Raw genomic sequence first — 10362 nt, forward strand, 5'->3', positions numbered from 1 at the left:
TTCTCCTTGTTCTCTAGGTGGGTGCCTGATTTCCAACACTTTAACCTCTTTTCCCTCGAAACCTGACTTGTTTTCCCTTGTTCTTCAGGTGGGTTCCTGATTGCTAATCTTGAACCGTCTTCCTTTGAAATTGCTTTCCCTTGAAACTGTCTTCCCTTATTTCTCTAGGTGGGTGCGTGATTGCTTGAACTTTAACTGTTTTCTATTCTTGAAACTCATGTTGTTTTCCCTTGCCCTCCAGGTGGGCGCCTGATTACAACAGAATAGACAAAACAAAGAAAATTTCCTGCCCCAGTTTGGTAGCTAGGCACATATGTGAGTGTTAATTGAATCATGTTACCCAATATCTCTAAGAATTTAAAAGCTAGATCCCATTATCCAGGAGGGTGCTGAAAATTAAAATCAAATATCATTTTAAGAATGACAACTTTAAAGCTAAATTACGTTTCCTAAAGGTAGGACTTATGATAAATCTCATCATCTAATGGAGGTCTTAAAACTAAGTCTCATTATTCAGGAAGGTCCTGAAATTTTCAAATTGAATATCATCCTAAGAATGAAAACTTCAAAGCCAACTTATATTTCCTCAAGGTAGAGCTTATGCTAGATCTTGTTACTCATGAATGTTTTGAATTTTAACTAGGTCCCATTGTTCATGAGGGTCCTGAGAACTTCAAATTAAATCCCATTATCCAGGCGGGTCCTGAGAATTTACGATCGAACCTGTCTGGTACATGCTTTCCTTATGAGGGTTTCTCCGAAACAAACGAAATTTTCTGCCCTTGTTTCAATCAAAGAAAAGTCTTGTCAGTTTGAAAATGTGGTGGTTAGTTTGCAATATTCTTACTGATGGTGGCCCTTTCGCTGTAGTGCTTCGCCTTGACTGGCCGTCTCGAACTGGCCAAGAATTGTTTGCCTTTCTGACTGAATTTCAACCACAGAACCCTGAATGACCCGAATGCTCTGCACCCAACCCGCTGTTTTACATTTCTGCCCTTCCAATTTGAATCTCCATGTCTTCCACAAAATTCACAAACCACTCGACCGCTTGAATTTTCAATAACACCTTATTTACACTTTTGCATCATGCTATTTCTGGTATGCTTTGGTCGCACTTTGCTTTGTGAAATTTTGGAAGTTGGTAGTAAGCATTGAAATCCTTTCTTACTTGCTTAAACAAGGCTGACATTGGAAATGCCTTAGAGAGATAAACCTAAGAGAAATAAAATGCAATTACTTCGAGGGTAAAGAAATAAAGAAGAGAACTTGAAACATGATGACTGTTTGAGGGAGAAGAAGGAAAAGAAACTTATCTGAGGGAGGCTGCTGGCATCAATGATCATGACATGCATTTCAGATTAATCAGCCCAGGCTATTCAACCAATCTTCCTTCAATCTTCACCCTTTATGCCTGGGGTTCCCATAATCTGACTCATTTGCCAAGTCAACAACCTTGTTCGGCTTGCAGTGCCCTGAAGGGTTTTCACCCACAAACCTCTCTCATTTATTCATCTCTCAACTCACCATCGCCTTACGGTGCCTGTGAGGTTTTTCACCAGTAAGACTCTCTCATTTTAATTTCTCTCAGCTTTTCGTCGCCTTACGGTGCCCGTGAGGATTTTCACCAATAAGACTCTCTCATTTTTCATTTTTCCTGCTCAAAACGGAGTGTTGCCCCTGATATGAATCACACCTCTACTTGCTCGACTTGGCATCTCTCGAAGACTGATCGGAAGGTCTTTCTTTGGACCGTAATGTGGGCTTTTGGATAGGGTTAGAAAGAAAGGGTATAACAAAGGCTCAAACAACTTGAATGGGTTCAAAATTACAACTCTTGGAATCAGATTTCTTACAACAACCACAATTTTTTGCCCCAGTTTCTTTGCTTGGGGACTTTTGAATTTTTATTTTGATGGGACCGAACCGTGAGGCTGCTTAGGTATCCTTAAAAGGAGTCATGTCGAACGTAGTTCATGTCATACGAATTACTTTGTTGTTGTGATTTTTCTCTTTACTTTTTCTTCTTTTTTTCTTCTTTTTTTTCACTCTTTTCCATTCTTTTCTTTCTCTTTTCTCTTCTCTTTTTCTCTTTTCTTCGTTATTTACTTTTTGTGTTTGTGTTCCTGAGTTTTGCTATTGATTCCAAAAGAGGGGTATGAAAGGAAATAAATAAGGCTCAAAGGGGCAACAAATGATAAAGTGTTTAGATAGCAGAATAAAATGTCTTCGTCATTCCAATCTTCAAAATATGCCAAGTACAAACAACAATTAGACGAACCAAAGAAATCATACATAGTATCTTTTGACTGCATCATAGTTAATAGCCATATCTACACATTTGCCTTCTATATCTGTTAAATATAAAGCACCATTGGACAACACTCTTGTTACAATGAACGTCCCCTGCCAATTTGGGGCGAACTTGCCTTTCGCTTCAGCCTGTTGTGAAAGGATGCGTTTCAATACTTGCTGAACCACTTCAAATTTTCGCGGACGCACCTTCTTGTTATATGCTCTTTCCATTCTCTTTTGATACAACTGGCCAAGACACATTGCTACCAATCTTTTCTCATCAATCAAACTCAATTGCTCCAGACGGGTTTTGACCCACTCATCATCATCAATTTCGGCTTCGGCAACGATCCGAAGGGAGGGAATTTTAATCTCCGCGGGTATCACTGCTTCTGTGACATATACCAACAAATAAGGAGTTGCACCTACTGAAGTGCGAACAGTAGTGTGATAACCCAACAACGCAAAGGGCAACTTCACATGCCATCGCCTGGAACCTTCTACCATTTTCCGAAGTATCTTCTTTATATTCTTGTTGGCTGCCTTGACTTCTCCATTTGCCTTGGGGCGGTATGGGGTGGAGTTTTGATGCGTAATCTTAAACTGTTGACACACTTCCTTCATCAAATGGCTGTTAAGATTAGCCCCATTATCTGTGATGATCACCTTTGGGATTCCGAACCGACAAATGATATTTGAATTAACCAAATTGACCACTGCCTTCTTGGTCACAGATTTGAAAGTTTTAGCTTCAAACCACTTAGTGAAGTAGTCAATGGCCACCAGAATGAATTTTCGCCCATTGGATGTTGCTGGCTCAATTGGTCCGATGACATCCATACCCCAAGAAACAAAGGGCCATGGTGCGGACATCGTATGTAATTTAGATGGCGGAGAATGAATCAAGTCTCCGTTTACTTGGCATTGATGACACTTGCGCACAAAACTGATGCAATCTCGCTCCATGGTGAGCCAGTAATAACCTGCTCGGAGAATTTTCTTTGCCAGAACATATCCACTCATATGCGGCCCGCGAACTCTGGAATGTACCTCGGTCATGATAGTCGTGGCTTGCTTTGCATCGATGCACCTTAACAACCCAAGATCTGGAGTTCTTTTGTACAAGACCCCCCGCTCAAGAAAAATCCACTAACCAGACGCCGAATTGTTCTCTTTTGATCACATGTGTCTTATACCAGATATACCCCCATCCTGATATACTCCCTAATGTCATGGAACCATGGTTCACCATCGAGTTCTTCCTCAACCATATTACAATAGGCGTGCACGAACTTGAATATGCAGAGGGTCAACATAAGCTTTGTCCGGATGGTGCAACATTGATGCCAAGGTAGCCAAAGCATCGACAACCTAATTATGGATCCTTGGAACATGCCTGAATTCTATTGATCGAAACCGTTGACAAATATCATGCAGACATTGTCGATACGGTATAAGCTTTAAATTTCCCACACCAAAAGGTTCGAGTCTCCCAAGACCAAGACTTCCTGGATTCCCATATCTACAACTAGCCTTAGTCCCATAATGCATGCCTCGTACTCAGCCATGTTGTTAGTACAGTAGAAATATAGCTGGGCTGTAACAGGGTAGTGATGCCCTGTTTCAGAAACAAGCACTGCCCCTATCCCGACACCTTTTATGTTGGCATCCCCATCAAAGAAAAGTTTCCACTCGGTCTTTTCATCCTTCTCGACCTTGTCGATATGCATTACCTCTTCATCGGGTAAGTAAGTCCTCAAAGGTTCATATTCTTCATCCACCGGGTTCTCGGCCAAGTGATCGGCTAATGCTTGTGCTTTTATCGCTGTCCGAGTCACATATACGATGTCAAACTCTATGAGCAAGATCTGCCACTTTGCGAGCCTTCCTGTGGGCATAGGCTTCTGAAAGATATACTTCAAATGATCTAGGTGAGAAATGAGGTAAGTAGTGTAGGATGACAAATAATGCTTCAACTTCTGTGCTACCCAAGTTAGGGCGCAACATGTCCTTTTAAGGGGAGCATACTTAACCTCATAAAATGTGAACTTCTTGTTGAGATAGTAGATGTCATGCTCTTTCCTGCCAATGATGTCATGCTGACCCAACACACAACCAAATGAATTATCCAAGACTATCAAATAAAGAATCAAAGGTCTTCCGGGTTCTTAGGGGACCAACACAAGTGGGTTTGGCAAATACTCTTTAATCTTATCGAATGCTTCCTGACACTCATCAGTCCATTTGACCACAACATCCTTCTTTAGCAGCTTAAAGATGGGCTCACAAGTTGTGCTGAGCAATAAACCTGCTGATGTAGTTCAACCTCCCTAGTAGACTCATCACCTCGGTCTTGTTCTTTGGCGGTGGCAATTCCTGGATAGCTTTGATCTTTGACGGATCCAACTTAATGCCCTGTCGACTGACTATGAACCCCAACAGTTTTCCCAATGGAACACCAAATACACACTTTGCAGGATTGAGCTTGAGATTGTACCTGCAGAGCCTCTGGCAAAACTTTCTCAAATCATTGATGTGGTCAGACTGCTTCCTGGACTTTATAATCATATCATCCATGTAAACCTCAATCTCCTTGTGTATAATGTCATGGAATATGGTAGTCATTGCCCTCATGTAAGTTGCCCCAATGTTTTTCAAACTAAAAGGCATGACTCGGTAGCAATATGTTCCCCACAGCGTGATGAATTCTATCTTTTCCGCATCTTCCTCATCCATTAAAATCTTATGATACCCCGCATAGCAATCCACAAAAGACCCAATCTCATGCTTGGCAAAATTATCAATCAAAATGTGGATATTCGGAGGTGGGAAATTGTCCTTTGGACTTGCTTTGTTGAGGTCACGGTAATCAACACACACTCTAGTCTTTCCATCTTTTGTTGGCACATGCACAACATTGGCTAACCACATGGGATACCGCGTGACTCGAATGACCTTTACATCAAGCTGCTTTATGACTTCTTCTTTAATATTCACACTCATGTCAGTTTTAAACTTTCTCAACTTTTGCTTAACGGGAGGGAATGTTGGATCAATTGGAAATTTGTGGACCACCAAATCGGTACTCAAGCTTGGCATGTCATCATACGACCATGCAAAAATATCCTTATACTCAAAAAACGCTTTAACTATTTCTTCCCTAATTTGCGGTTCAAGATGGACACTTATCTTAGTTTCTATGACATTATCTAGATCCTCTAGATTGATTGCTTCCGTTTTATTCAGATTAGGCTTGGATTTTTCTTCAAAATGACTTAGTTCCTTAATAAGCTCTTCAAAGGCCTCATCCTCATCATATTCTGATTCATCATCACACTCTATTTCTTGGATTATTATTTTAGAATCAGAATTAGATTGACTTTTATTATTTCCAAAGACTCGTCATGCACGTCATGTCATTGAAACCAACATAAAAAGAACTGTACAGAAAAGAAAAGAAAACAAAAATGAAACTATTAGGAAAAAGGGAAATTGCATTTCATTGAATATAAAGGATAACAGGGTTTGTACATCAACAAGCGGAAAATAAAATTCCGAGTCACAACCCTGGAATGACCCGAATAGAAAGGAAAACAAAACAAACTACCAAGACTCCTTCGGGTAGGGAGAGGCGTAGCCTTCCAATTATTAAGCTTACATTCGGCCCGACGAACTGCATGCCCACTTTGCTAAAACCTTCTCTAACTTCTACCATGATCACATCATCAAACAACCTTTGGATACTTTCAATTAACTCCTTATCAATGTCAACCACGGAACTTGGAACTGTCGTCACTGGGCATTTCCTAGCACCAGGCTTGACAAAAGACCTGGAGAGACACGGAAGAGGCTTTGGAAGTGCCACGCCTTCTGTTTCAACCTTTTAACCCTTTTCATATCTTTCACTGTAGGTTCGAATTCAAGACCGAACGCACCCAAATTTTCAGGGAGGGAAACTGGTTGTATGATTCCCTGCAGGGATACACCCAGACCTTTACCTGGCACAAAGCCATTTTTCAGTATTTTAGAGGCCACCATGACTGATGTAGAGGTTATCTTTGAAGTTGGAATACATTTCCCTTATGGAACCTTCTCGACCAACACTATTTCAAAAACTTGATAGACCCAAAGCCCTTTGTCATCTTCAGCCTTAATGAACGGGATGGAGGCGTCACTGTGAGCACACAAATTCTCCTCACCATGCACAACGATCTCCTGCCTATCCCACTCGAACTTGACCATCTGGTGCAAAGTGGACAGGACTTATTTGGCGGCATGTATCCAAGGCCGACCTAACAACAAATTGTAAGAGACGGCTACGTGCAGTACCTAGAACTCTATGGTGAATTCCACCGGTCCTATTATCAATTCAAGCACTATATGACCGACCGAGTCTTTTCCTCCACCGCTGAAACCTCGAACGCATATTCTGTTCTTGTGAATTCTCTCATCATCAACTTTCAACTTGTTCAGAGTAGAGAGAGGGCTGATTTTTGCACTGGAACCATTGTCAACCAATACCCTGGTGACCATAAAATCTTCACATTTTACCGTAAGATAGAGAGCTTTGTTGTGTTCAGTACCTTCCACCGGCAACTCGTCATCAGAAAAGGTGACCCTATTCACCTCAAATATTTTGTTGGTGATCTTCTCTAGATGGTTCACTAAATTTTTGTCGGGGACATGAGCTTCGTTCAAAATTTTCATCAGGGCCCGACGATGCTCATCTGAGTGGATCAACAATGATAGCAAGGAAATCTAAGAAGGCGTCTTTCTCAACTGCTCCACGATGGAATAATCTTGTACCTTCATTTTCCTCAGAAACTCTTCTGCCTCTTCTTCAGTGACTGCTTTCTTTACTAGAACTGAATTATCTTTGGATGTTTTAGCTTTCCTTAACTCTTCCACGGCAAAGCATCTCCCCAAACAAGTTAATCCCTGGGCCTCATTGACTTCTTCCTTCACGTCCTTTCCCTTATAGGTCACTATCAGCCATTCATAGTTCCATGGGATAGCCTTGGTACTGATTACCGGCAACTGGGTTACAGGCTTGATGATAAGAGGATCCGTACGGGCACCCTCTACAATTATGACATGCTTATTTGCCAACCCTGGAACGACCACTTTTGACTTTTCTTGCTTTGCTATAACATCACTTGGGGATCTTTTCCCAGCTACCACAGATGGCTTACTGTTTATCATGCTCAACTTGTTCACTGATCCTTCAACCGTTGGTTTTTTTACTGGCTTGACCTCACTGGACTGAATCGTCATGACGGTCTATGAAGGCTTCTTGGGCTCCCCTCCCTTGTGTACTATCTCGATCATGTTTGTTTCCTTATGGGATGTCAATGGGTTCCGATTGATGTTGGGTGCCTCTAGAGCCTGGACGTCAATCCGATTTGTGTCAGTGAGCTCCTAGATGGCATTTTTCAAGTGCCAGCACTTCTCTGTATCATTCCCCCGAGTACCAGAACAATATTCGCATCTCAAGGAGTAATCAAGATTCTTTGGAGGGGGGTTTGGAAATTTTGACTCAATTGGCCTCAGCATATCCAGCTGCATCAATCTATGGAATAAACTGGTATAAGACTCCCCCAACGGGGTGAAAGTTTTCTTCCACTGCAACCTCTCATTTTTGAACGTTGGATTGGGTCAGAAACCTGGGCCGGTAGGGTTTCGGTAGCTCGTGGGGGTGGGTAAGCATTTTGTGGATCTGGGTAGGTGTTTTGTGTGGCTGGGGCACACCATTGTGAGTAGGCAAGAGGTTGAGTATATGTCTGGGCATGGTGGACAGAAATCTGAGGGTCTGGTGATGGGAAGTAATGCTGGGATGGATTATATGGGGCTTGGATGTAGGTTCGGTGATGGGTCGAGGCTGGGTATATTGGTGTGACGGGCCCCTGGGTCCAAACCATGATCCTGAATCAACTATTGCCACATCTCCTTTCTTCTTCTTTCCGATCACTCCTCTAGTACCATTCTGAATGGCTTGGGTAGTTGTTTTGATAGCCGGGTAGCTTATGATTTTGCTTGATTTAAGCCCTTCTTCCACTATGCCACCTATCTTCACTACCTCGTTGAAAGACTTACCTATGGCCGATATCATATGGCCGAAGTAAGTAGACTCCAGAGCTTGAAGAAAGTACTCCACCATTTCGCTCTCCTCCATCGGGGGGTTAACTCTTGCTACTTGTTCTCTCCAGCGAAAATTGTATTCCCGGAAACCTTCACTAGGCTTCTTCTCGATCTTAGTTAAAGACAAACGATCTGGAATAATCTCGATGTTGTATTGGAAATGACGAGCGAATGCTTGGGCCAAATCATCCCATGTATACCATCTGCCGTGATCTTGACGAGTGTACCACTCCAATGCCGCTCCACTCAAACTCTGGCTAAAGTACGCCATCAACAGCTCATCTTTCCCAACAACTCCTCTCATTTTACTGCAGAATCCCCTCAAATGGGCCACCGGGTCTCCGTGCCCATCATATAGGTCAAATTTAGGTATCTTAAATCCCACTAGCAAGTGAACATCGGGAAATAGACACAAATCCTTGTGAACACCTAATTTTTGACAACATTTAATTTTTTATCACTTCTTTTATGTAAATATTTTAGGGGGTTTTAACCTACTATTATTTTAGCTTTATTACACTTTTTATTATAGGATAAAAATTTCAAAAAAATTAAAAGGTGAATTATCACTATTAATATATATTTTTTATTTATTTTTTATTTTTTTATATAAAAAATTCGAAAATATTTATTTTATTTTTTTAAAAAAAATCGGGAATGATTTAAAAAATAAGAAAAAGGGAAGTATTGAATAAAAAAAACTATAAAAGTAAAAATAGGTGGAATTCTCTTTTACAAAAAGTAAAAGAATGTAGAAAATTTTAAAAAATAAAAAGTTTTGTGGAAATTTTAAAAAGTAAAAGAAAGTTGGAATTAAAAAATAAATATAAAGGTATCTAAAAATTTAAAAAAATTAAAGTAATTGAAAGTAACATTTTTAAAAGAAAAAGAAAAGATAGTGGTTTGTTTTTTTTAAAGAAAAGTTAAATAAAGTGAGATTCTCTTATAAAAAAATTAAAAGTGGGATTTTAAATAAGATAAAAGTAATTAAAGTTGGAATTTTAAAAATAAAAGTAAATAAATGTGGGATTTCTTTTTCTAAAAAAATAAAAGCAATTTGTAAGTGGGATTTCTTTTAATTAAAAAATAAAAAATAAAATAAAAACAAATCTGAAAATTCCGAAAATTTTGCTATAAATAGAAGAGAACATTTAGGAAGAAGGGAGTTCAAAAAAAAGGAAAAACTAGATAGAGAGAAGAAAAAAAGAGGGGGCGGAGAGAGCGGTATACACTCGATATACACTCGATATACACTAGATATACAGGGACAGAATTCATTTTGGAGAGAGTAAAAAAGATAGAACCAAATTTTCTGAAATATTGAGAGCAGAAGAACACCATAGAGAGTTTAAAGCTAGAAAGAAAAAATAAAGAGAGATTTCCGGACTATTTTTCTTGTCCATTTTTACTAGTTTTCTCCGTGTTGCTGGGATTTCTGGATTGAGGTGTTGAAGCTATTGTGTTGGGCTTTCTGCTGCTGTATGTTGTTGTGTTACATACTACTTTGTTGACCTTCTTCTTCTTGTATTGACAATACCAGGTACACAACTGTAACTTTGGCATATTGTAAGCTGAAATGTGAAAGCATGAATACATATGAAGAATGGAACTTTGAAGTTTTAATTTAGCTTTTTCTTTGTTTCTTTTACTAATTGTATTTAGGCTATTTCATGTATTATTATTCTGTAAATTTCTGTCGCTTTGCATAACTAGGCATCTTGTAGTGATGTATTAAATAATACTTTGCTTTAACTTGATTATTAGGTAGTATATATTTAAGCATGCTCATTACTGTCAAACTGTTTAATAATTGGAATAAGAGGAAAATAACATAAGTTGGTCTTTAGTGAATCGGCTTGGCAAAACTGATTAAGTTCACTGGCTATGAAGGTTTTAATATTGTCAACATTAGGTTAATCGTGAACATGTAGC

At 39.7% G+C, this 10362-nt stretch overlaps 2 protein-coding genes across 2 annotated transcripts; both read right to left on the minus strand.

The window, feature by feature from the left end:
* Positions 1–509: 509 nt before the first annotated feature.
* On the minus strand, positions 510–3563 carry LOC138883543 (uncharacterized). Its single transcript, XM_070164240.1, has 3 exons — positions 3489–3563; positions 2500–2895; positions 510–524 (listed from the first exon to the last, which is right to left on the minus strand). The coding sequence occupies exons 1-3, from the start codon at positions 3561–3563 to the stop codon at positions 510–512; spliced, it is 486 nt and encodes a 161-aa protein (XP_070020341.1).
* A 189-nt stretch (positions 3564–3752) lies between these two features.
* Positions 3753–6999, minus strand: LOC138883550 (uncharacterized). Its single transcript, XM_070164245.1, has 6 exons — positions 6682–6999; positions 6382–6534; positions 6173–6264; positions 5989–6122; positions 4639–5630; positions 3753–4391 (listed from the first exon to the last, which is right to left on the minus strand). The coding sequence occupies exons 1-6, from the start codon at positions 6997–6999 to the stop codon at positions 3753–3755; spliced, it is 2328 nt and encodes a 775-aa protein (XP_070020346.1).
* Between the last annotated feature and the right edge of the window lie 3363 nt (positions 7000–10362).

This window comes from Nicotiana sylvestris, chromosome 2 (assembly GCF_000393655.2).
Source record: "Nicotiana sylvestris chromosome 2, ASM39365v2, whole genome shotgun sequence".
Lineage (NCBI taxonomy): Eukaryota > Viridiplantae > Streptophyta > Magnoliopsida > Solanales > Solanaceae > Nicotiana > Nicotiana sylvestris.

Coding starts and splice junctions, on each gene's coding strand:
- LOC138883550 (XM_070164245.1), bottom strand. CDS start 6,999: ATGAAAATTTTGAACGAAGCTCATGTCCCCGACAAAAATTTAGTGAAC. Junction 6,265..6,381: donor AAATAGTGTTGGTCGAGAAG/GTTCCATAAGGG, acceptor GTATCCCTGCAG/GGAATCATACAACCAGTTTC. Junction 6,123..6,172: donor GATATGAAAAGGGTTAAAAG/GTTGAAACAGAA, acceptor GTGTCTCTCCAG/GTCTTTTGTCAAGCCTGGTG.
- LOC138883543 (XM_070164240.1), bottom strand. CDS start 3,563: ATGGTTGAGGAAGAACTCGATGGTGAACCATGGTTCCATGACATTAGG. Junction 2,896..3,488: donor TCAGGATGGGGGTATATCTG/GTATAAGACACA, acceptor GTGTGTCAACAG/TTTAAGATTACGCATCAAAA.